Below are 27,468 nucleotides of genomic sequence, written 5' to 3' on the forward strand. Positions count from 1 at the left end.
GACAGTTGGGTAAATGCCAATAAAATGAAATGTATTTTTGGACCCACAAAGACTAAAATAAATACACTTCCCCATTTAATAATGTATGTTGTAGTAAAATGTCCATGGACCAGTTATCCACATTTATTGTCCAAGATTAAACTTTCAGCTGGACTCTCCAGGCAGTTTACTGGTGGCATATCTTCCTTTACCAGTAACACACACATGCCAGTGCTGGCTGCAATGTAGAAAACCCATTTTGTGTCCTCAAGTATTATGTCTCTGTCAGTCTCAATTCCTTCTCTCTTCCATAGCCTCAGAAGTGCAGATAGTTGGATATCCATTCCCTGATGGCAGTGACCCGCATATAGACTCCTGGGAAAGCAGTCCGTCCGCAGCCATGTCCCCAGCTAGTTACCCCGGCAACAAACCACTGGCCAGAGAATTCACGACATGTCAAGGGGCCACCAGAATCTCCCTGCGTTTCAGAAACGGAGACCTCGGTTGACAACTTTGTTAGAGAATTGAAAATACAAGGCAATAAGTACATCACAAATGTGCATTGGTCCTGGGAAGATGGCTTTAGAGCATAAGAACAAAAACAAGTCACCTGATTTAAATGTTTCACCATAAATGTACTTTTGAGAACTGACTGCGTGTGGCATTATTTTTGTTCTTTTGCTGAGTAGAGTGCTATTTGGCTAGCTAGACGCTGGATGCCTGAACCCAGGAATGCAAATCGGCTGACTTGGTTACATAAGCAGCTTAAGAGGAGACTGACTGCAGTTTTAATGAGAACAAATGTAAAGATAAGCATCACTTAAGTACAGCTGTGTCTTAGGATAAACAACCACTTGAAATAGTACAGAAACATTTTAACTTGAGTTTAAATGTTTTAAAAGACTTCAGTTGCATCTAACATGGAGATAGTGTGCACTGCACTTCATGTCATATGAGCTCTTACCAGGCATGTGTCTTTGCCCCCCTCCATGTAGCCGGCACACATCATGCTTGGGGTGAGGCTGTTGCCGTATGCCTGCTGGCAGTCTGACTGCTCAATGATGTTCACATCAGCTTTCTGGAGCAGGTTGGTCAGAGAACCTGTGGTTGAGACAAATGTTAACATGAGTCACATTGTCAAAGAATGACATTTCAAGATGTATACACACATCACTTATTTGAACATATGAAACATTTTATCACAACAGAATGTCTTGATATCTGATATTATTCTCACCTCCCTCCCTCATGGAGCCCCAGCCAGTAATGTAGCACTCAGTGTTCTTCAGAAAGCTGTGTACAGGAGAGGGGAGGCAAACCAACTGGATTGTGTAGGATCTGGGTGCTGGGACAGCCATCTCCAGCAGGGCCACATCATAATCCATGTTGGTGCTGTTGAAGCCCGGGTGCAGTACGATCCTCTGGATGGGGATAACCAGAGCTCCCACCCCGGACCTCAGCACTGAACCCAGACTCACTGACCAGGCGACAGGGTTGGAGTTACTACGGTGATGGGATGAGGACAATGAGCTGATGATTTAACTGGCCGTTTCGGCAGGGAATAGATTTTGGAGTATGTGTAGAAGTGAATGTTCTATATACAGTTATTTATGAGGGGCACTGGAGACAGACAGACATGCACACATTTACCCTATTCTTAAAAATGTAAGGATATGTTATGGGGAATCTTATGTCCCTCCCTGTGTATGTAAACAATTTATGAATGATTCCTCATGAAACCCAGACAAAAAAATCCATGATTTTGAGGATTATCATGAAATGTAATCCATAGAATAGTACTTTAGAGGAATGATTGTTGACTCATATGACATTTGTATCTAAAACATAATTGAGAAATAATTTATAAAAGTTGATATATTTATGACATTTTAGCCTTACCCAGACTCATTAGTGTTTCATCTGTTGGTGCTACAAAGCAAACATTGGTGTCATGTGCTTGCTCTGTAATATGAGTCGTATTTTGATTTCAATAACTATTTTAAACATTAATTTATGAATATTGAAAAATATAAAAGGTGAATATTGAAAAGACAATTTATTTAGCAATTTTTTATATTGCTGAAAGTAATAACTCTTCGGCAGAGTCAATCAACTAGATTCAGACGCTTTTTTTCTTGAGTGGATGGTCGGTCGGGGGCCGGAAACATAATTACAAATAATTTGTAGACTGCAAATTGACTGCAAGAATCCCAAACAGATATAATATTTGGCTAAAACAATCATTTCAAACCTTGCTTACATTTGTATACGATCACGTCTCTCTATTATGTGTGGGAATACTTGAGAACAGATTTCCAAAATTAAAATAAATTATGTCCAACAATGAAAAAATCTAAAATGTCTTGTTTTTGCTTAGAAAACTAGGGGGGCCAAATTCAGTCCATGGGCTGCCAGTTGGGGAACCCTGCTCTACGGGCATTTCAAAAATTTCAACAGTTGGATCCCTGCTACTTTTAGAGTTATGATTGAATTTGTAAGTGTTACCAAAAGAGTGAATGTGCAAATGGTTTCAAAATGGTCACCCTCTGCTGGTGATTTGCTGGATATGCAATGGATAAAGTAAAAGAAAGTGCTGTGATTGGATACATTGCCGACTATGCCAATTTCTCTATATACTCAAATAGGCCATAACTTTAAAACTAGCAGAGATCCCGCTCTGGAACTTTGATATACTTGTAGAGTATATTATGTTCAACAATGTATAGAAAAATGTATGTTTATATTTGTCAATATTCATGAATGAATGGAAAGAAAAAACAGTTTTGGAAATCTAAATACGACTCATATTACAGAGCAAGTGGTAAAGCTTCAAACCAATGTTTGCTTTGTAGCATCTATAGATTAAACATTAGGAAGTCTTAAAGGAGGCCTGGGTAAGGCCAAAATGTCATAAATATGCCAACTCTGATAAATAATTCCTATATTATGCTTTTAGATACAAATGTCAAATATATGTCAACAATTTTTCCTCCAAAGGACTAATCCTTGGATTACATTTCATGAAAATCCCCCAAATCATGGTCTTTTTTTTGTCTGTGTTTCATGAGGAATCACTCTTCTACAGTATGTGACATTGTGAATGGTCTACAATATATGTTAGGCCCTGACAGAGAGTGATGTATTCTGTACCCTTTGAAGCAGTGGGCAGCAGTCAGGAGCCACTTAGAGTGTATGAGAGTGGCTCCACAGCGGTGTAAGCGTTGATACTGTAGGCTGCCAATCCATGGCCACTCCCCCCTCCGTGCTGTCAAGCCACCCACAATCCTCTGGGAGCCCACTGCCGGACGCATGCCACAGTCTAAGGAGAGAGAGAGTACAGGATGGTAACTTAGAACTTTAAAAGTCGTCAATGTTTTGAAGAGGGATTGTAAAATTGGGTCCATCTACATCTGCTACATACAGTGCCTTCAGAGAGTATACCCTTGACTTATTCCACATTTTGTCTTTACAGCCTGAATTCAAAATGGAATAAAACAACATTTTCTCACCCATCTACACACAATACCCCATAAAGACAAAGTGAAAACATGTTTTTTGACATTTTTGCAAATTTATTGAAAATGAAATACAGAAATATCTAATTTACATAAGTATTCACACCCCTGAGTCAATATATGTTAGAATCACCTTTGGCAGCAATTACAGCTGTAAGTCTAAGAGCTTTGCACACCCGGATTGTACAATATTTGCACATTATTCTTCAAACAATTCTTCAAGCTCTGTCAAGTTGGTTGTTGATTATTGCTAGACAGCCATTTTCAAGTCTTGTCATAGATTTTTCAAGCTGATTTAAGTCATAACTGTAACTAGGCCACTCAGGAGCATTGTCGATTTGGTAAGCAACTCCAGTGTATATTTGTCCTTGTGTTTTAGGTTATTGTCCTGCTGAAAGGTGCATTTGTCTCCAAGTGTCTGTTGGAAAGCAGACTGAGACAGGTTTTCCTCTAGGATTTTGCCTGTGCTTAGCTCTATTCCATTTATTTTTATCCTAAAAAATTCCCTAGTCCTTGCCGATGACAAGCATACCCATAACATGATGAAGCCAACAATATGCTTGAAAATATGAAGAGTGGTACTCAATGATGTGTTGTGTTGGATTTGCATCGAGCATAACGCTTTGTATTCAGGACATGAAGTTAATTTATTTGCCACATTTTCTGCAGTTTCACTTTAGTGCGTTGTTTACATTTTAGTCATTTAGCAGATGCTCTTATCCAGAGTGACTTACAGTTAGTGCATTCTTCTTAAGATTGCTAGGTGAGACAACCACATATCAGACATAGAAAGTACAACATTTTAACTCAAAAGTAGCTACAGTATCAGCAAAGTCAGAGCTAAGGAAGGTGTCTGGTGAGGCGGGGATGCTGTGGGATTATTTAAGATACTCTTTGAAGCGGTAGGTTTAAGAGGTTTTTCGGATGATGGGCAGGAACGCTGGTGTCTTAGCTTCAGGGTAAAGCTGTAGGAGTGGGAGGGCCAAGAGACCAGAGGTGGCAGAATATAGTGCTCAGGTTGGAGTGTAGGGTTTGAGCATAGCCTGAAGGTAAGGAGGGGCAGTTTGTCTTGTTGCTTCGTAGGCAAGTACCATGGTCTTGTAGTGGATGCAAGTTTCAGCTGGAAGACAGTGGAGTGGGCGGAGGAGTGGTGAGACACCAGTCGTGCTGCAGCATTTTCGATAAGTTGCAGGGGTTTGATGGCACAAACGAGAACCCAGCCAACAGCCAACAGCGAGTTGCAGTAGTCCAGCCAACAGCGAGTTGCAGTAGTCCAGACGGGTGATTACAAGTGCTTGTATTAGGACCTGCGCCGCTTCCTGTGTGTGGTAGGGTCATACTCCATGGATGTTGTAGAACATGAACCTGTAGGGGCGAGTCACTGCTTTGATGTTTGGAGAGAATGACAGGGTGTTGTCTAGGTTCACGTCAAGGTTCTTTGCACTCTGGGAGGACACTGGGGAGTTGTCAACTGTGCTGGAGATGTCTTTGAGTGGGCAGGCCTCCCCCAAGAGGAAGAGCAGCTCCAATTCATCCCAAAAGTGTTCGATGGAGTTGAGGTCAGGGTTCTGTGCAGGCCAGTCAAGCTCTTCCACACCGATCTCGACAAACCATTTCTGTATAGACCTCAATTTGTGCACAGAGGCATTGTCATGCTGAAACAGGTAAGGGCCTCCCCAAACTGTTTCCACAAAGTTGGAAGCACAGAAACGTCTAGAATATCATTATATGCTGTAGCGTTAAAATTTCCCTTCAATGAAACGAAGTGGCCTAGGCCGAACCATGAAAAACAGCCCCAGATTATTATTCCTCCTCCACCAAACTTTACAGTTGGCACTATGCATTCGGGCAGGTAGCGTTCTCCTGGCATCCGCCAAACCCAGATTCGTCCATCGGACTGCCAGATAGTGAAGTGTGATCCATCACTCCAGAGTGTTTCCACTGCTCCAGAGTCCAATTGCGGCGTGAATTACACCACTCCAGCCAGTGCTTGGCATTGCTCATGGTGAACTTAGGCTTGTGTGCAGCTCCTCAGCCATGATAACCCATTTCAAGAAGATGTCCCAACAAACATTTACTGGGCTGAGGCTGCTTCCAGAGGCAGTTTGGAACTCGGTAGTGAGTGTTGCAAGCGAGGAGAGACAATTATTACGCAATACGCGCTTCAACACTTGGTGGTCCCATTTTGTGAGATTGTGTGTCTTACCACTTCACGGCTGAGCTGTTGTTGCTCTTAGATGTTGCCACTTCAAAATAACAGCACTTATAGTTGACCAGGGCAGCTTTAGCAGGGCAGTCCACATAGTTTTGTATATATAGTGTATTAAGTTACACCGCGACCACCATGGCATTTCTCTTAAAAAATGATTTCACTGGGACCTGCTGCTGACTGTCAGGCAGTGAGGCAGGCTGTTGCTGAGTGAGTGAGTGGTGGGAAGGGCTGTAGGGGTGTGTGTGTTGAGAGAGCACCGCAGCAGGCAGCTTAGTCCACTATTGGCTGAGCCACTTGAGTGAGAGGAGCAAGAGCAGCACTCGAGCATGTCATGACAACTTTTTACTAGTGTTAGGCAGGCTATGCACACTGAACAAAAATATAAACGAAACATGTAAAGTGCTAGTTCCATGTTTCATGAGCTGAAATAAAAGATGTTTCATCCACATAAAAAGTGTATTTCTCTCAAATTATGTGCACATATTTGTTTACATCCTTGTTAGTGAGCATTTCTCCTTTGCCAAGATAATCCATCTACCTGACAGGTGTGGCATATCAAGAAGCTGATTAAACAGCATGATCATTACACAGGTGCACCTTGTGCTAGGGACAATAAAAGACCACTTTAAAATGTGCAGCTTTGTCACACAACACAATGCCACAGATGTCTCAAGTTTTGAGGGAGCGTGCAATTGGCATGCTGACTGCAGGAATGTCCACCAGAACTGTTGCGAGAAAATGTAATGTTAATTTCTCTACCATAAGCCGACTCCAACATAGTTTTAGAGAATTTGGTAGTACATCCAGCCGGGTTCACAACCGCAGACCGTATGGCGTTGTTTGGGCAAGCGGTTTGCTGATGTAAATGTTGTAGGTAGTATCACATTTTCACTTCATTTCATTACAGTACAACGGTTTGATTTGTTTGATCGTAGCTAGCTACATAGCCGTCTTTGTATCAAAGATGTATGCACACATGACTGTAAGTCGCTTTGGATAAAAGCGTCTGCTAAATGGCATATATTATTATTATTATTATTAAAGATAATTGTGTAGTCTAGAGCGATTTTCTAGGTTCGCTAGCCAGCTATTGTCGTTCTTTTAACGCAACGTAACGTAAACAACACTGCTAGCTAGCCAGCTAGCCCCCGAATAGCAACACTGCAGAAACTATTACACTCAACGGAACGACTTGATTAGTGTAGTGTCAACAACGCACCCACTGCCAGCTGGCCTACTTCAGCAGTACTGTATCATTTTAATCATTTTAGTCAATAAGATTCTTGCTACGTAGCTTAACTTTCTGAACATTCGAGACGTGTAGTCCACTTGTCATTCCAATCTCCTTTGCATTAGCGTAGCCTCTTCTGTAGCCTGTCAACTATGTGTCTGTTTATCCCTGTTCTCTCCTCTCTGCACAGACCATACAAACGCTCCACACACCCTACTCTGGTGGTCCCAGCGCGCATGACCCACGTGGAGTTCCAGGTCTGTAGCCTCTGGAACTGCCAATCTGCGGTCAACAAGGCAGAGTTCATCTCAGCCTATGCCTCCCTCCAGTCCCTCGACTTCTTGGCACTGACGGAAACATGGATCACCACAGACAACACTGCTACTCCTACTGCTCTCTCTTCGTCCGCCCACGTGTTCTCGCACACCCCGAGAGCGTCTGGTCAGCGGGGTGGTGGCACCGGGATCCTCATCTCTCCCAAGTGGTCATTCTCTCTTTCTCCCCTTACCCATCTGTCTATGCCTCCTTTGAATTCCATGCTGTCACAGTTACTAGCCCTTTCAAGCTTAACATCCTTATCATTTATTGCCCTCCAGGTTCCCTCGGAGAGTTCATCAATGAGCTTGATGCCTTGATAAGCTCCTTTCCTGAGGACGGCTCACCTCTCACAGTTCTGGGCGACTTTAACCTCCCCACGTCTACCTTTGACTCTTTCCTCTCTGCCTCCTTCTTTCCACTCCTCTCCTCTTTTGACCTCACCCTCTCACCTTCCCCCCTACTCACAAGGCAGGCAATACGCTCGACCTCATCTTTACTAGATGCTGTTCTTCCACTAACCTCATTGCAACTCCCCTCCAAGTCTCCGACCACTACCTTGTATCCTTTTCCCTCTCGCTCTTATCCAACACCTCCCACACTGCCCCTACTCGGATGGTATCGCGCCGTCCCAACCTTCGCTCTCTCTCCCCCGCTACTCTCTCCTCTTCCATCCTATCATCTCTTCCCTCCGCTCAAACCTTCTCCCACCTATCTCCTGATTCTGCCTCCTCAACCCTCCTCTCCTCCCTCTCTGCATCCCTTGACTCTCTATGTCCCCTATCCTCCAGGCCGGCTCGGTCCTCCCCTCCCGCTCCGTGGCTTGATGACTCATTGCGAGCTCACAGAACAGGGCTCCGGGCAGCCGAGCGGAAATGGAGGAAAACTCGCCTCCCTGCGGACCTGGCATCCTTTCACTCCCTCCTCTCTACATTTTCCTCCTCTGTCTCTGCTGCTAAAGCCACTTTCTACCACGCTAAATTCCAAGCATCTGCCTCTAACCCTAGGAAGCTCTTTGCCACCTTCTCCTCCCTCCTGAATCCTCCTCCCCTCCCCCTCCTCCCTCTCTTCAACCATTTTGAAAAGAAGGTCGACGACATCCGATCCTCGTTTGCTAAGTCAAACGACACCGCTGGTTCTGCTCACACTGCCCTACCCTGTGCTCTGACCTCTTTCTCCCCTCTCTCTCCAGATGAAATCTTGCGTCTTGTGACGGCCGGCCGCCCAACAACCTGCCCGCTTGACCCTATCCCCTCCTCTCTTCTCCAGACCATTTCCGGAGACCTTCTCCCTTACCTCACCTCGCTCATCAACTCATCCCTGACCGCTGGCTACGTCCCTTCCGTCTTCAAGAGAGCGAGAGTTGCACCCCTTCTGAAAAAACCTACACTCGATCCCTCCGATGTCAACAATTACAGACCAGTATCCCTTCTTTCTTTTCTCTCCAAAACTCTTGAACGTGCCGTCCTTGGCCAGCTCTCCCGCTATCTCTCTCTGAATGACCTTCTTGATCCAAATCAGTCAGGTTTCAAGACTAGTCATTCAACTGAGACTGCTCTCCTCTGTATCACGGAGGCGCTCCGCACTGCTAAAGCTAACTCTCTCTCCTCTGCTCTCATCCTTCTAGATCTATCGGCTGCCTTCGATACTGTGAACCATCAGATCCTCCTCTCCACCCTCTCCGAGTTGGGCATCTCCGGCGCGGCCCACGCTTGGATTGCGTCCTACCTGACAGGTGCTCCTACCAGGTGGCGTGGCGAGAATCTGTCTCCTCACCACGCGCTCTCACCACTGGTGTCCCCAGGGCTCTGTTCTTGGCCCTCTCCTATTCTCGCTATACACCAAGTCACTTGGCTCTGTCATAACCTCACATGGTCTCTCTTATCATTGCTATGCAGACGACACACAATTAATCTTCTCCTTTCCCCCTTCTGATGACCAGGTGGCGAATCGCATCTCTGCATGTCTGGCAGACATATCAGTGTGGATGACGGATCACCACCTCAAGCTGAACCTCGGCAAGACGGAGCTGCTCTTCCTCCCGGGAAGAACTGCCCGTTCCATGATCTCGCCATCACGGTTGACAACTCCATTGTGTCCTCCTCCCAGAGCGCCAAGAACCTTGGCGTGATCCTGGACAACACCCTGTCGTTCTCAACCAACATCAAGGCGGTGGCCCGTTCCTGTAGGTTCATGCTCTACAACATCCGCAGAGTACGACCCTGCCTCACACAGGAAGCGGCGCAGGTCCTAATCCAGGCACTTGTCATCTCCCGTCTGGATTACTGCAACTCGCTGTTGGCTGGGCTCCCTGCCTGTGCCATTAAACCCCTTCAACTCATCCAGAACGCTGCAGCCCGTCTGGTGTTCAACCTTCCCAAGTTCTCTCACGTCACCCCGCTCCTCCGTTCTCTCCACTGGCTTCCAATCCGCTACAAGACCATGGTGCTTGCCTACGGATCTGTGAGGGGAACGGCACCTCATACCTCCAGGCTCTGATCAGGCCCTACACCCAAACAAGGGCACTGCGTTCATCCACCTCTGGCCTGCTCGCCTCCCTACCACTGAGGAAGTACAGCTCCCGCTCAGCCCAGTCAAAACTGTTCGCTGCCCTGGCCCCCCAATGGTGGAACAAACTCCCTCACGACGCCAGGACAGCGGAGTCAATCACCACCTTCCGGAGACACCTGAAACCCCACCTCTTTAAGGAATACCTAGGATAGGATAAGTATTCCCTCTCACCCCCCTTAAGTTTTAGATGCACTATTGTAAAGTGACTGCTCCACTGGATGTCATAAGGTGAATGCACCAATTTGTAAGTCGCTCTGGATAAGAGCGTCTGCTAAATGACTTAAATGTAAATATGTAAATGTAAATGGTGTTATGGACAAGAATAAGCTACAAACAATTTTAGAGATCCTGTGGCCCATTGTGAGGCACATTTCTTTAAAGGTATCTGTGAGCAACAGATGCACATCTGTATTCCCAGTCATGTTTTATTCATAGATTAGGGCCTAATGAATTTATTTCAATTGACTGGTTTCCTCATCTGAACTGTAACTCAGTAAAATATTTGAAATTGTTGCATGTTGCGTTAACATTTTTAGATTTTTTTGTTCACTATATTTTTGTTCAGTATAGATTGTCATTATGCAGACGCGTATTTAAAAAAAAAACATGTTAACACGCTAGAACTGATGCACATCAAATAAATAAATGAGCCAAAGCACTGGAAAACGACTTTGTGGGCACTAGAGCGCATTACATAACTTGACGCTGAGGTGGTTTAAACTCCATTCTAATGTCGACTTCTCTACACAAATGTAAATTTACAAACAGAAAACCAAATTTTCGTATCCTACAAAAATAAATTGAACTGTATTTTAAGACGGTTAAATGCTCTACTAACAAAAAAGCTGTTAGAATTGTAAGTATATGATATGTGATATTGTACCCCCTAGCTCGATTGTCCATTGTTTGTAATCTATGTATGCTTGTGTTCCCTCATGTGCTTTATGTATTGATTTGTTGTTAATAAAAATATTAAAAAATAAAAATTAAAAAATTAAATTAAAAAAATAAAAATGTCGACTTCTCTTAAAGAAAAGGGTATCAAGCGAAGTGTTTTACGCATGCTCATCAGTTCTTGGGTCTCGGGGGCTGCGCGATTGGAAATCTGAAATGGAAGTTATGGAAATCCCTCGCCTGGTTCTTTTAATGGGGAAAAGTCCTCAATGCAACTGACATTTGCCTCTGTTCGCCATCAATTAGCCTATTAATGTATATACCAGGCTAACATTTGATAAAATAAATATGTGGAAATAACGATATCACTGGAGTCATTGCAAATCAATTTGTGCCAATTTGTAGCCTTGTGTTATTATGCAATTATTAATGGCCATGTTTAATTAATTCCATCGGAAGTTATCAAAGCTCCATCGCAATTGCCGATCAGTTGTTAGAACGCGTTACATTGACCGTAACGGTACACAGATTAAGCTACAAGTAAAACATATATAAAATAAAAACACTAGCTGTTGTTGACAAGCATATTCAGTTCATATACATATTATTAATATTTAATTCAGTGATTGAAATTATGACCCCATCCTCAGTAGCCTATTCCAGCAGGCTATTGGGAAACGCAAGCACTTCTTACCTCGAAATCGCTTCCCTATTCATGTTGATTGAATTAGTCTCAAAATTATTATAATAATAATGAATCTTTAGTCTTTCTGTTTTTCATAAATGTCATTCAATTCACAAGAGGCTGAGAAAGCACACGAGGGAACGGAACAGTGCCCCTCTGTCTCAGTATGTGTAGCATATGAGCGGCAGGTAGCCTAGTGGTTAGAGAGTTGGACTCGTAACCGGTTGAATGTTCAAACCCCTGAGCTGACAAGGTACAAATCTGTTGTTCTGCCCCTGAACAGGCAGTTAATCCACTGTTCCTAGGCCGTCATTGAAAATAAGATTTTGTTCTTAACTGACTTGCCTGGTAAAATAAAAAATAAAAAAATCTATCTGTTGCTGTTTGGTCAGAAAGAGTGTGACATTGCTTCCACCATTAGCATTGAATACAAGGGAAGTAATTTGGCCTACTTTGATTTTTTTTTAAAGTATATATACATAAAATAATAGCCAATCAGCGTTGAGCTGAACTGTGAATGGTCCTGGTGCACCCCAAAAAAAGTGTAAAGGGAAGCCAGTTTTGATTTGGCTTCAGACCAATCACATTACAGGTCAAATGTCATTATTGACAGAAAAAAAACTTTTATTGTTGGATCTCGTTGTGTTGTCATCCTCCGGTGGCTAGCTAGCTAAAATGTTCCCTTTCCTAAATTAGCCATGGATGGAGATAGTGATTTGGACTTGTGGTTTTACTTAATTCTCCATGCTGGCCCCTAACCTGAGAGGGTGGGAGTTCGACATCTAGCTAGATGTAGTATGCTAATGTTAACTAGATGGCCTGGCATATAGTTGCCCATAAAAGGATGTTAGGCTAGCGAGCAAGTATTTAAGCCAGGTAGCCTAGGACAACAAAAACTAAAAGTATGTACTGTATGACAGAGTCATAGACTGTTTAAGCAACATGAAAGGGGACGATGGCACACACACACACACACACACACACACACACACACACACACACACACACACACACACACACACACACACACACACACACACACACACACACACACACACACACACACACACACACACACACACACACACACACACACACACACACACACACACACACACACACACACACACACACACATATTTAGCTTATGTTTATTGGACTAAATCATTTTTGGTATCTAAGTATCACTAAGCATAGGTGACTAATCACCTATGCTTAGTGATACTTAGATACCAAAAATTATTTTTTGGTGTTGAAATGGTTCTGGAACAGTGGAGACAGCTCTGGTTTTCTTTGCGACTTGAGGTAACTATCCATGGTTCTATATCAATAGTTGTTTTGTAGTACAAAAAATGTTGGAAACATTACCTTGCTTGACATTGCTATAGGTCCTGTAACTGTTTCTTACATCCAATATGTTTTGTGGACTTCACCGGACAGATGCTGCACTCCGTTTTTGTAATGAAATAAATGTATGGTTGAATTTATTCTGCCACTGGGTCTTCATATTGTCTCGGCCTTAGGCCTATATGTCACGTTGTCAAGGCATATAAACTAACAGGTTATAGAGAAAACAATGTAGTTATCATAACACATAGGTTGTAATATGAAATGTTTCTCTCGATTGGCTACCCTGGTGATTTTACCCATGCACCGCTACTGTGGACTATACCTATTGAAATTACAATTCAATCTCTCAAATGGGCCATTTATAATGGTTTGTAGTCTTAACGTCTGGCACATAATAATGGCACAATTGCTATAAAATAGCCCAACATTCAGTTTTTAAGTGTTTCTTGCTCAGATAATTTGAGATCCTGTGTCCAACTTTTATCAATCGAACTCTCCTGTCAGATTTATCTATAGATATGCACAATTGCTATAAAATAGCCCAACATTCAGTTTTTAAGTGTTTCTTGCTCAGATAATTTGAGATCCTGTGTCCAACTTTTATCAATCGAACTCTCCTGTCAGATTTATCTATAGATATGCACATGCGCAAAGGGGATTTATTAAAATTTTAAACCGGGTTGGAGCCCTGATTGCTGACTGGCTGAAAGCCGTGGTATATCGGACCATATACCATGGGTATGACAAAAAAAAATTGTTTTATTATGTTGGTAGCCAGTATATAATAACAATAAGACACCCCGGGGGTTTGTGGTATATGGCCAATATACCACGGCTAATGGCTGTATCCAGGCATTCCGCATTACGTCATGCTTGAGAACAGCCCTCAGCCATGGTATATTGGCCATAAACTGTACCATACCCTCCTCATGCCTTATTGCTTAATCATAGCAGTCAAATTAGTTAAATCGACATCCATTGATGGAAAATGATCAGGCGAGTTTAATAGGGGCAAATGATCTTTTCTCTTGCGGCATATTTAATTATTTTATTACGTCATAGCTCGCAATAATTAATATTTTGATCAACCAAATTTTGCGTCTAACATTGTTACAAGTTACATAGATATTCCTTCTTCTTGGCTCGATAACGTTATGGAAAAAGGGTTTATTGTATAAATGTGGAAAATTTTCAGGCCTTTTGGGCAGGTTTTGAGTGGTCATTGGGCCGGGAATTGTATCTAGACCTGGAAACCCTGCCTGGTTGGAGCAGCCTGCCAGGTAGGATGCAATCCAAGAGTGTGCAGAGCCTGAGACACCTAGCCCTGAGAGGGTGGAGAGGAGGATCTGATGGTCCATGGTGTCAAAGGCAGTGGTTAGATCTAGGAGGATGAGAACAGAGGATAGACATTTAGCTTTGGCAGTGACACAGAGAAGAGCAGAAGCCTGACTGGTTAGGGTCAAGAAGATTGTTATGAGAGAGATAGCGAGAGAGTTGGTCAGAGACAGCACACTCAAGTGTTTTGGAAAGCAAATAAAGGGATACCGGTCTGTAGTTTTTGATGTCAGAGGAGTCAAGTGTTGGTATCTTGAAGAGGGTAGCGTCAGGCTATTTTAAGTCAGAGGGGACGCAGCCAGTGGTCAGGGATGAGTTTATGAGGGAGGTCTCCAGAGATGGTCTAGAGAAGGGAGGAGAGGATGGGGTTGAGAGGGCAGGTTGTCACGTGGCTGGACCTCACCAGTCGCAGGATTTCATCTAGAGAGAGAGAGGGGAGAAAGAGGTCAAGGCGTAGGGTAGTTCGGTGTGAGTGGGACCAGTGGCTGAGTGAATGAAAGTGGTTGACAAAGTCGTCCACAGAGAAGGAGGAGGGAGGGGAGGGCATGGAAGATTAAGGAGTTTCCTAGGGTTAGAGGCAGTAGCTTGACATATAGAGTGATAGAATGTGGCTTTAGCAGCAGATACAGAGGAAGAGAAGGTTGAGTGAGGGAGTGGAAGGATGATAGGTCCTCCAGAAGTTTAGTTTTCCTCCATTTTCACTGTTCTGTAAGCTCGCAATTAGTCACTCTGCCATGGAGCAGGAAGGGATGGCTGAGCCGGTCTGGAGGAAAGAGGGATAGTGCGGGTCATAGGATGCGGAAAGAGAGGAGAGTAGGGTTAAAGAGGCAGAATCAGGAGACAGGAGGGAAAAGGATTCAGCAGAACGGAGAGATGATAGGATAGAAGGGGGGAGAGTAGTGGAAGAGAGAGCGAAGATTGCGACTGCACATTACCATCTGGGTAGGGGCTGAGTGACTAGGATTGGAGGACAGGAAGACAGAAAAGGAAATAAAGTAGTGATCAGAGACCTGGGGGCGAACGGCATGAAGATTAGGTTTAGCATATTGCCTGCCTTGTGATTGGGAGGAGACTAGGAAAGAGTGAAGTCAAAAGAGGCAAGGAGGGTAAAGAGAGAGCTGGAAAGAAATGAATCGAAGACAGACATCAGAAGGTTGAAGTACTAAGAGCTCACCGCTCGCCAGAAAATTATCTTATCAAGGTGTCAAGCTCATTGAGGGAACCTCAAAGAGAACTTTCTAAGGGGACCTGGTGGGCGATAGATGACAACAATGTTAAGCTTTAGTGGACATGTGACAGTGACAGCATTGAATTCAAATGAGGAGATGGACAGATGAGAGGCAGAAAAGAGAATATCTCCACTTAGGAGAAATTAGTAGCCCTGTGCCACAAAAGCGACGACCAAATGCTCTCGGACTTTGAGAGAAAACGTTGTCAGATGAAGCCAGAGCAGCTGGAGTAACAGTGGGGTCATCGGGGCCAAAAAGTCAAGGGACTGAAGGGCAGCATAGGCTGAGATGAACTCAATGTTCTTGACCACAGATTGGCAGTTCCAAACGCTGCCAGAGACCAGGAATTCCACATGGGTTGTCCGCGCCGAGTACACTAAATTAGCAGGGTTGCAGCCAAGGGGTGGGGAGCGTCTGTAAAGCCTACAGGAAGAGAAGCAAACTGGGATAGAAAACACACACATAGTTGCCAGAGCTACAAAAAAGGAAAATTAGATAATTTGAAAATAACTAGGTAAGATACTCAAGTGAGAGATTGGTGTGGAGCCTTCCTTTCTTTCCTTCCTCAAATAACACTGCAGAACTCGGCTGAACTGTCTTTGATTCGGCAATGGTCTTAGTTTTGTGACGAGGCTGCCGCTGAAAAGACCACCGCTGAGAAAACAGGGCAGACTGAAGTACTAATATGAATTGCTAATTGCCTTGCAAAGGTGAAGAGCACACCTCCTGGTACTAATTGCTCATTGCTTAGGAGAGGAGAAACCGATGCTTCGGATGTCGAAGAGGTGGCTTTCCTGTCCCAATGTTCTGCCCTGGAGCTTAAGCTGCATCCTTGTGTCTTCTTCTCCTCCCGCCTCAATGCCACGGAGAGGAACTACAATGTGCTGAATCGGGAGCTTCTCGCTGTGAAGATGACATTGGAGCAATGGAAGCACTGGCTGGAAGGGGCGGAACATCCGTTCATTGTGTGGACCGACCACAAAAACCTGGAGTATCTCTGCACCACCAAGCACCTCAACTCCAGGCAAGCGAGATGGGCCCTTCTGTTTACCCGGTTCAACATTTCCCTCTCTTACTGGCCCATGGTCCAAGAACGTCAAGCCGGATTCCCTGTCTCGCCTCTATGGCCCCACAGTTACCGCCCCGGAGCCCGAGACCATCCTTCCCACCTCATGCCTGGCGACGGGACTCAGCTGGGGTATAGGGAAACAGAGCCGGGAGGCTCAGTGGTCCTAGCCGAACCCTGGAGGGGGGCCCAGATAACCGGATGTTTGTGCCTGACGCTGTCCGCCCTGCGGTCCTGGAGTGGGCCCATTCCTCCAAGCTTGCCTGCCACCCGGGCTCCCGTCAGACCCTGGCCTTCCTGTGACAATGCTTTTGGTGGCCTACTATGGTTCCTGATGAAGACTCCTCGGCAAGCTCCGGCTGGTCTTCTGCAACCACTGCCCGTCCCTCACCGTCCCTGGTCCCACATATCCCTGGATTTCGTCATGGGCCCCGCCCTGTCTAAGGGCAACACTGCCATCCTGACTGTGGTCACCCGGGTTTCCCAAAGCCGCCCACTTCATTCATCCCCTCAAACTACCCTTGGCCAAGGAGACGGCCTAGCTCATGTTGCAGCATGTCTTCCTGATCCATGCACTGCCCGTGGACATGGTTTCAAACCGGGGGCCTCAGTTCTCATCCCGGTTCTGGAAGGCGTTCTGCACCCTCATTGGGTCGTCGGCCAGCCTGTCCTCTGGGTTCCACCCCATTCCAATGGTCAGTCGGAGCGAGCCAACCAGGACCTCAAGACTGCGCTGCCTGGTATCCGCCAACCCCACCACCTGGAGCTAGAAGCTTGTGTGGGTGGAATATGACCGCAACACCCATCCTTGCTCTCTTCCACGAGGCTATCGCCATTTGAGTGTTCCCTGGAGTATCAGTCCCCGCTCTTCCCCAAGCAGGGAAGAGGTCGGCATACCTTCTGCTCAGATGTTTGTCCGCCGCTGTCGTCGTACCTGGAGGAGAGCCCGGTCGGCCCTCCTCAAGACCACCTCCAGGTATCGACGACAAGCGGATCGCCATCGGACCCTGGCTCCCTGGCATCGTCTCGGCAGAAGATATGGCTAAATCCAGGCTACACACTTGGGATCTGCCCCACCGCGTGGAATTCTGCAAATTCTCCCCCCGGTTTATCGGCACGTTTCCCATCTCTAAAATTATTAACCCCTCTGCTGTTCTTCTTCTGTTGCCCCGTACCCTTCGTATACACCCCACATTTCATGTGTCCCGAGTTAAACCCATGTCACACAGCCCTTTGTCTCCTGTTTCAAGGCCCACCCCTCTCCCTCGTCTCATCAACGGCCAACCAGCATACACGGTGAGGTGTCTCCTGAAGGTTCGACCTCGGAGCAGGGGTTTCCAGTACCTGGTTGACAGGGAGGGTTATGGCCCGGAGGAGAAGTCCTGGCTCCCCGCCAGGGCCTCATCGCGGATTTCCAATGCAGACACCCCGGTCAACCAGGTATGCACCCAGGAAGGAAGCCAGGTGGAGCCCCTGGGGGGGGGGGGGTTATACCCTGATCTGTTTCACCTGTCTTTGTGATTGTCTCCACCCCCATCCAGGTGTTTCCCATCTCCCTCATTATCCCCTGTGTATTTATACCGGTGTTCTCTGTTTATCTGTTGACAGTTTTTTTGTTTCGTCGCGCCTACCAGCGGTTTTCCCTCTGTTCCTGTCTCTTGATTGTTCCTGTTTTCTAGTTTTGACCTTTTCTGTCTGCCCTGAGCCTGCCTGCTGTCCTGTACCTTTGCCCCACCTATCTGGATTATTGACCCCTGCCTGCCCTTGAACTGTCTTTGCCTGCCCCTGTTGGATTATTAAACTGTTGATAATTCAATGTTGTCTGCATCTGGGTCTTACGTTGAAACGTGATACTAAATAAGGAATGAAGCACACTGAGATAGCGCCTGAGAAGCTGGTTATATACTCAGAAAAGAGATGATGCATGTTTGGAATATTTTTTTTCTATACAGCCTTACTACTTTTCACTCTGTCATTTAGGTTAGTATTGTTGAGTAACTACAATGTTGTTGATCCATCCTCAGTTTTCTCTTATCACAGCCATTGAACTTTGTAACTGTTTTAAAGTCACCATTGGCCTCACTGTGAAATCCAATAGGTGCCCTTTGCGAGGCTTTAGAAAACCTTTCAAATCTGTGTTTGAAATTCACTGCTCGACAGATAATTGTATGTGTGGGGTCATTCAAAATCATGTTAAAACACTATTATTGCACATTTTTACTCCTAAACTAATATTTCATTCATTTGTAAACATTTCTTAAAACATAATTCCACTTTGACATTATCGGGTATTGTGTGTAGGTCAGTGCCCCAAAGTTGAAATTTAATCCATTTTAAATTGAGGCTGTAACACAACAAAACGTGGAAAAAGTCAAAGGGTGTGAATAGTTTCTGAAGGTATTGTATGTTGACAACTGAGACAGTTGTACAGTTTGGGAGACAGGCCAGCGATAAACTCACCACAGTTCTTCTCATCAGCCTCGTTAGAGCAGTCAATGACACCATCACACTCAGGGTTCATTTTGCTGACACACTCCCCAGCACTGCACTTGAAGTTCTCACTACAATTCACACCTGCCAAAAAAACACAATGATTAGTTACAGTGCATTCGGAAAGTACTCAGACCCCTTCACTTTTTCCACATTTTGTTACGTTACAGCCTTATTTTCAAAATCTCATCAATCTACACACAATACCCCATTATGACAAAGCGAAAACTGGGTTTTAGATATTTTTGCACATTTATTCAAATAAAAAAAAACATACCTTATTTACATAAGTATTCAGAAACCTTTGCTATGAGACTCAAAATTGAGCTCAGGTGCATCCTGTTTCCATTGATCATCCTTGAGATGTTTCTACAACTTAATTGGAGTCCACCTGTGGTAAATTCAAATGATTGGACATGATTTGGAAAGGCACACATCTGTCTATATAAGGTCCCACAGTTGACAGTGCACGTCAGAGCAAAAACCAAGCCATGAGGTCGAAGGAATTGTTCGTAGAGTTCCAAGACAGTATTGTGTCTAGGCACAGATCTGGGGAAGGGTACCAAAACATTTCTGTAGCATTGATGGTCCCCAATAACACAGTGGCCTCCATCATTCTTAAATGGAAGAAGTTTGGAACCACCAAGACAACCACCAAGGAACCACCAAGAGCAAATGGAAGAGAAGGGTCTTGGTCAGGAAGGTGACCAAGAACCCGATGGTCATCTGACAGTGCTCCAGGGTTCCTCTGTAGACATGGGAGAATCTCCCAGAAGGACAACCATCTCTGCAGCACTCCACCAATCAGGCCTTCATGGTAGAATGGCCAGACGGAAACCACTTCTCAGTAAAAGGCGCATGACAGCCCGCTTGGTTTGCCAAAAGGCACCCAAAGGACTCTCAGATCATGAGAAACAAGATTTTCTGGTCTGATGAAACCGAGATTGAACTCTTGTCCTGAATGCCAAGCGTCACATCTGGAAGAAATCTGGCACCATCCCTACGGTGAAGCATGGTGATGGAAGCATCATGCTGTGGGGATGTTTTCAGCAGAAGGAACTGGGAGACTAGTCAGGATCAAGGGAATGATGAACGGAGCAAAGTACTGAGAGATGCTTGATGAAAACTTGCTCCAGAGCGCTCAGGACCTCTGACTGGGACGAAGGTTCACCTACCAACAGGATAACCTCCCTAAGCACACAGCAAGGACAACGCATGATTGGCTTCGGGACAAGTCTCTGAATGTCCTTGAGTGGCCCAGCCAGAGCTCAGACTTGAACCCGTTCGAACATCTCTGGAGAGACCTGATAATAGCTGTGCAGCGACGCTCCCCATCCAACCTGACAAAGCCTGAGAGGATCTGCAGAGAAGAATGGGAGAAACTCCCCAAATACAAGTATGCCAAGCTTATAGCGTCATACCCAAGTAGACTCAAGGATGTAATCGCTGCCAAAAGTGCCTGAATAAAATACTGTTTAAAGGGTCTGAATACTTATGTAAATTTGATATTTCAATTGTTGTTGTTTTTTAGCAAAAATGTCTAAAAAACTTTTTTTGCTTTGTCATTATGGGGTATTGTGTGAAAATTGATGAGGGGGAACAGAACAATTTAAATAATTTTAGAATAAGTTCGTAACTTTATAAAATGTTTTAAAAGTCAAGGGGTCTGAAAATTTTCCGAATAATCAAACATCAACTACCTAAAATGTCTCTATAACCTTGCTTCCAAAATTACCATGCAGGAGTGGGGCTGCTACCATTGTCTTGGAAATAGGACTGACTGTTGGTGTCGTAACTGGCACCATTGGCGGGGTGTGGGCAGGGTAGTGGACCATGCCAGGGTTGGTATGGCTGAGGATCCAGTTGCGTAGCCTGGTGACGCGGGAATAGACCCCTGGCCTGTTGATCTGAGCACAGCCCACGCCCCAGCTCACCACCCCAGCGAGGAAGAACCGCCCTGGGGCCTCCTCACACACCAATGGCCCTCCAGAGTCACCCTGATAGTGATTTAATATAAAATCAGGGAATTTAATAAGCATGTCAACATGCCATAATCCCAGCCATCTATTTGTAGGACAGCCCTAAGGGTCAATGTGTTATTTGAACTCTAAGTACACATTCCACACAACAATAATAGAAAAAAGGACATGTATTTTGTATGTATTATAGTATTATAAACTGGGTGGGTCGAGCACTGAATGCTAATTGGCTGAAAGCCGAGTATACCACGGGTATGTAAAAAAAAATGTTTTTACTGTTCTAATCACGTTGGTCACTAGTTTATAATAGTAATAAGGCACCTTGGGGGTTTGTGGTATATGGCCAATGTACCACGGCTAAGGGCTGTGTCCAGGCACTCCACGTTGCGTTGTGCATAACAACAGCCCTTAGCCATGGTGTATATATATTGGCCTTTTTGCTTAAATAGAGCCACCCTGTAGGGGAACCAAAAATGTCAAAGTCTCCAAGCGGATAGCTTTTCAGACTCATCGCTCTCCCTTTCTCACCTGACAGGAGTCAACCTTCCCTTGTAGGAAGCCAGCACACATCATGTTGTCGGTCACAGAGCCTCTGTAAACGGATGACTTGTTGCAGACCTTTGAATCAATGATATTAACCACTGCCTTCTGTAGAGATGGTGGCGTATCAACTACACAGCACAACAGAGAGCAGGGTCAGTGAGCACCACAATACAAAGGGTAACTTCCAAAGGTGTGACTTTAGTTATGCTGTGGTTGTAAAAACAAATTCAAAGTTAACTCACAGGAATGCTGGTTGAGAGCCCCCCAGCCTGACACCACACAGTTCCGGCCTGGGCTGAAGACATGGGAGGAGGAGGGCAGACAGACAGGCTGAATGTAGGGGCTGAAGGTGAGGGGGGTCTGGAGCTCCAGCATGGTCACATCGTTGTCAGTGGTCATAGGGTTGTAGTCTGGGGACACAAACACAGACTTGATGTTCACAAAGATGGCTTCTGACTCTTCTCCACTCACCAGGCTGGCTCCTACCAGGGCTGTCCATTCTTTTGGGTCATTGTCCCTGTAGGGAGTTGGAAAAGAGAGGTCAATTCACTTCAAACTGACCCAATCACTCCTCACTTCTCAACGTTGATAGCCTATGTGTGGCAAGTCTATTGACAGGTGCAAGGGGTTGTCACTAGTTACCACAGTCACAAAGAAACCCCACATATTTCTACAATGTCTCTTCTTAAAATTAGATTTTGAACATAGCCTTAAACCTAACCTTAACCACACTGCTAACTTTATGCCCTACCCTAACCTTAAATTAAGACCATATTTTTATGCTAAATCAAATTTTTACTTTGTGGCTGTGTTATCTAGTGGAAACCGGTGCATGGTGTAGTAACCTACTTCTCGAAGCAGTGAGCAGCAGTGACAAGCCAATGGCTGTTGATGATGGAGGCTCCACAGTTGTGTCTGCCATGCAGCCTCAGACTGACCTGCCAGGGCAGCTCCCCAGGACGGGCATCCACTCCACCCACTATTCTACTGCCCATGGCCGGGCGTGTCCCACAGGCTGGGGACAACAGCAGTCAGTTACTATATTGTGAAAATGGTATGTTTTAGTGTTTCTGTCTGTCCTGACTATCTGTCTGTCAGTCATAGGTTAAAGAGCACTTACAGCAGTACGCTTCATCAGAGCCGTCGACACAGTCTGGGATGAAATCACACTCGGCATTGATCTTGGTGACACACTCCCCATTATCACAGGTAAAAGTGTTGTCAGGACAGCTGGCTGAGGAGAGACAGTATCATATGGTCAGACGGAAAACCTTGACCTGTGATGCCCTGACTTTTCTAGAGCAATCAATATCAATAGAATAGAAACACTCACCCATATCGTCTCCAATGTTATAGAATGACTTCCCACTGGCCCCTGGGGAGTGAACACAAAAATAAAAGACTAGATGAGGAAGAAAGCATGACATAATATGTAACTATACACTTAAATGATAGTTGTGAACTATGCATTATCTATACCCCCTCTTTTTCAACATCTCTTGATCTGTTTTGGTCTAAACATTGTAACTACAATCAGGATATATGTTTGTCAGGGTGTTTGAGTGTGAGTGGGATTTTCTGTCATACATCATAACTATCGGACAAAAAAAGATGACATAGTACCCAGTAAAACAATAGTGTTGATCTCTCCAAACTCAGGCACTTTTATGGACTTCCCATGAAACAGGGCGTTCAGTCCTACCCTCAAAAGGTCCTGAATAAAGTTATCAGAGTACTGCTGGACCTTGGACACGCTGAAGACCAGTCGATATGTGGCCATCACATTGCCATTGATGTTACTGGAATATGTGGAAACATCAAAGTAAACAAATATAAAAGGTTCCAAAACAACGCCAGGACAGTAGGCTTGATTCCCGGGACTGTCCATACGTAAAATGTATGCATGCACGTAAGTTTCTTTCGATAAAAGCATCTGCTAAATGGTATATGTTATTATTCAGTGTAACATTCATTATCTTTGGACTTACCCATAGGTAACAATATTACAGTCGATATAGTGATGTGCTATTGATGAGGCAATGAAAATATTCTTGATCTGCAAGTGGATTGAAAGATTTGAACTATTTATTAATAAAATCATTGAAATGTGAACGTGTGACATGAAATCAGGCCCCAGGATCTCAGTGCAGTCAGCTCTTACCTTAGTCTTTAGAGTAGAAGTGAGCACTATAGAGAATGCAGAGCTTTCATCTTGCAGGTCAGGACCATACTTGAGACCCTTCAACTCTACCGTCTCCATGAAGTAATGCTCCTCTTCCACCAAGTATGCTGTTGATGTCAGAGAGGATCAAACATCTGTATGCAATTGATTATTACTACTCAAATAGCCGATACATTATCTGTAATAGGCATTATGTAAGTTACATGACTCACCAACCAACAAGCCCACAAAGACGCTGATGAATAAGACTAGGATAAAAGCCAGGGTTATGTTCCTACAGCAGACAGAGTTGGGGGGAGTAGGAGTGGGCTCCCCTGGGGGCCACTCATGATCCTTCTTTAACTCCATGTTGGCTTCAAAGCAACCTTACCTCATACAGAGCATTCCAGTATCTGCACATAGAATGGAATACTCAGTCAGTCAAAGATTGGGAAATGCATTGTAAGCTTTCCTTTTTTTGGCACACCTTGTAATAGTAGCTTGTACACCTTAAATTTAACCCTGTAATAGTAGCCTACTCTACGTAAAGCATATCAAACCCCATTTAACAGAAATTTATAAAGAATAATGGCAAGATGGGTATGAAATTTAAGGGCAATTTTCTTTTCACCTTTATTTAACCAGGTAGGCCAGTTGAGAACAAGTTCTCAATTACAACTGCAACCTGGCCAAGATAAAGCAAAGCAGTGGGACAAAAAACAACACAGAGTTACACGTAGGATAAACAAAAGTACAGTCAATAACACAATAGAAAAAATCTATATACAGTGTGTGCAAATGGAGTAAGGAGGTAAGGCAATAAATAGGCCATAGTGGCGAAGTAATTACAATTTAGCAAATTAACTCTGAAGTTATAGATGATGATGTGCAAGTAGAAATACTGGTGTGCAAAAGAGCAAAAAAGTAAATAAAAACAATATGGGGATGAGGTAGGAAGTTGGGTGGGCTATTTACAGATGGGCTGTGTACAGCTGCAGCGATCGGTAAGCAGCTCAGATAGCTGATGCTTAAAGTTAGTGAGGGAGATATGTCTCCAACTTCAGCGATTTTTGCAATTCGTTCCAGTCATTGGCAGCAGAGAACTGAAAGGAAAGGCGGCCAAAGGAGGGGTTGGCTTTGGGGCTGTTGCTATGGTGACCAGTGAGTTGAGATAAGGCGGAGCTTTAGCTAGCAAAGATTTAGGGTAATGGAATGTACTGTAGGGCTACTGGTCGAACTTCTTTATCCCGCAATGATACTACAACTTGTGGTGATATTTAGTTACATGAGATATCTATTTTTGACCAGATGATATTTACATTGCATAACTCTGTTAATTAAGGTCATCATAATGATGGGTGTGGCTCTCATGGGGAGAAAGGGCTGGTCTCCCATCCAATGTTATTCCATTAGTTGAAATACACCACCCTGGAGCAATGGAACTTGGAAGTTGGAAGTTTTAAACCAGGTTTCCATCCATCCTTTGTATGCGAGTAAAGTAAACAGTAAAATCAAATAAATGTAATGACAGGCCTGATGACAACAGAACATGTTTTGGTAAAGGTTACAAATGTCCACAAAACCAAAAACGCTAGACAAGGTGGGATCTTTTTGTGTCGGTAAAATGAATTATGCTAGAAATTTTGGCGGAACCATTTATGCACAAATATTGATATAATAACCATAATATTGAAGAGAACATGTAGTTAAACGCTGGCTGGCTGGTTGACTGCCATTTGACAAATACAAATACAAATATTTTCGCTGTTATCCATAATCTCATCATGTCTAGCCTACTACATGCATTGTATCTGCAGGCCTGCACACTCCAATACCAGAGTAAGCACATTTGCTATTAAACTCAACGGTTTTTGTGACAAAACTATCGGTAAAGTTGAAAATGCGATAGAAACACATTGCACTTTAGGTTATAATTGGGTACATGAAAATTTTGACGGCATAGGAACTGTGGGTTAACTGCCTGTTCGGGGGCAGAACGACAGATTTGTACCCTGTCAGCTTGGGGATTTGAACTTGCAACCTTCCGGTTACTCGTCCAACGCTCTAACCACAATCAATATCACTAGACATTGGTATTATTAATAAAAGTGGAGGTGAAATAAAACTATACATATTTAGTAGGCTATACTTAGGTGTTTATGATTTTCATCTAAGTTTCTTATTTGATGGCTTCAATTTGGCCGATTTCGAAATGTACGCTCATCCGTCAAAAGCGCATCGGAGTAATGGCTCGCCCTAAGGAATGGATAGGCCAAATAAAAGCATGATAAATGGGAGAAGTAGTCTGTTTTTTGAAGTCCATGTAAGAAAAACAAATGCTATGAGTCTACACACCACCAATAACATTGTGAGATGAGCAGACTAAACTAGTTGAATGTAATTTTAGAAACCCTAAGCGCCACTTTTACGCATAAAGTTATGTCGAGCAATTCGACACGACAGGTGCTAGCACTCATTAGTAACTGCTTACAGTAAAAAGTAAAACGATTTAAAGTATGCCTAACTCACCTGTCTCGTCTCCAATGTCCGACACTGACGATCACAGTATCCTTTTCAGAGGATGAATCGGGACAGACAAAAGATCCATGGAGACTAAATACATCGGAAACAGGTCCAGTATTTGTTCAACCTGCCAGTGGGCGTGAAGGCGCTAGAATCACCTTGTGTTCATGTACTTCCCTTCACAAATCCTCTGAGTCCCCCCTCCCACCAACCCTGATCCCACCTAGAGCCTTAAAAAGGCTTTTGGCTACATCCCGGTTTACATAGGCTTCATTGTACAAATGATGTGACCTAACAGTATTATAAGGTGTGTAAAAATCTACAGGTAAATAAAAACAAAGGGTGCTCCCTAGTATTCATCATGGAATTACTTGAAATGTTGTGACATTTATTTTGAGCTAAAAAAAAAGGTGAATTAAGTTGAATGTCAAATCGCTTTACCATCTGGCAGTCGATGGACGAATTTGGGTTTGGCGGATACCAAGAAAACACTACCTCCCTGAATGCATAGTGCCAACTGTAAAGTTTGGTGGAGGAGGAATAATGGTCTGGGGCTCTTTTTATGGTTTGGGCTAGGCTCGTTAGTTAAGGTGAAGGGAAATAAGCTACAGCATACAATGACATTCTAGACAGTTCTCTGCTTCCAACTTTGTGGCAACAGTTTGGGGAAGACCTTTTCCTGTTTCAGCATGACAATGCCTTGTGCACAAAGCGAGGTCCATACAGAAATGTATTGTCAAGATCGGTGTGGAAGAACTTCACTGGCCTGCACAGAGCCCTGACCTCAACCCCCTCGAACACCTTTGGGATGAATTGGAACGCCAACTGTGAGCTAGGCCTAATCGGCCAACATCAGTGACCAACCTCACTAATGCTCTTGTGGCTGAATGCAAGTCTCCACAGCAATGTTCCAACATCTAGAGGAAAACCTTCCCAGAAGATGGAGGCTGTTATAGCAGCCACGGGGGGACTCAATATTAATGCCCATGATTTTGGAATGAGATGTTTTTGACGAACAGGTGTTCACTTACTTTTTGTCATGTAGTGTCTAAATATTTGTGGTCATGTAGGCTATTATACTGAACAAAAATATAAATGCAACATGCAACAATTTCAAAGAATTTACTGAGTTACAGTTCATATAAGAAATCCATCAATTGAAATATATTCATTAGGCCCTAATCTATGGATTTCACATGACTGGGCAGGGGTTGCAGCCATGGGAGGGCATAGGCCCACACACTTGGGAGCCATGTCCAGCCAATCAGAATGAGTTTTCCCCCACAAAAGGGCTTTATTACAGGCAGAAATACCAACACTTTAAGTGTTGCGTTTATATTTTTTGTTCAGTATACATCATTACCTTATCTCCTGACATAGTAAAACACTT

At 44.2% G+C, this 27,468-nt stretch overlaps 1 protein-coding gene across 2 annotated transcripts; it reads right to left on the bottom strand.

Moving 5' to 3' along the window:
• Positions 1-10: 10 nt before the first annotated feature.
• tmprss9 (transmembrane serine protease 9) lies at positions 11-26,245 on the bottom strand. Of its 2 annotated transcripts, XM_046304298.1 has the most exons (17): positions 26,085-26,245; positions 24,187-24,240; positions 23,789-23,968; positions 23,556-23,683; positions 23,383-23,450; positions 23,018-23,193; positions 22,728-22,769; positions 22,515-22,628; positions 22,244-22,409; positions 21,637-21,911; positions 21,380-21,522; positions 20,608-20,869; positions 18,843-18,956; positions 3,130-3,298; positions 1,217-1,482; positions 944-1,080; positions 11-457 (listed from the first exon to the last, which is right to left on the bottom strand). In XM_046304298.1, the coding sequence occupies exons 3-17, from the start codon at positions 23,922-23,924 to the stop codon at positions 296-298; spliced, it is 2,358 nt and encodes a 785-aa protein (XP_046160254.1). In that variant the 5' UTR covers positions 23,925-23,968; positions 24,187-24,240; positions 26,085-26,245; the 3' UTR covers positions 11-295. The 2 variants fall into 2 exon arrangements, with proteins under 2 accessions (XP_046160254.1, XP_046160260.1); XM_046304304.1 differs by lacking the exons at positions 11-457; positions 944-1,080 and having other exon boundaries at positions 1,226-1,456.
• Between the last annotated feature and the right edge of the window lie 1,223 nt (positions 26,246-27,468).

This window comes from Oncorhynchus gorbuscha, linkage group LG02 (genome assembly GCF_021184085.1).
Source record: "Oncorhynchus gorbuscha isolate QuinsamMale2020 ecotype Even-year linkage group LG02, OgorEven_v1.0, whole genome shotgun sequence".
Taxonomy (NCBI): Eukaryota; Metazoa; Chordata; class Actinopteri; order Salmoniformes; family Salmonidae; genus Oncorhynchus; species Oncorhynchus gorbuscha.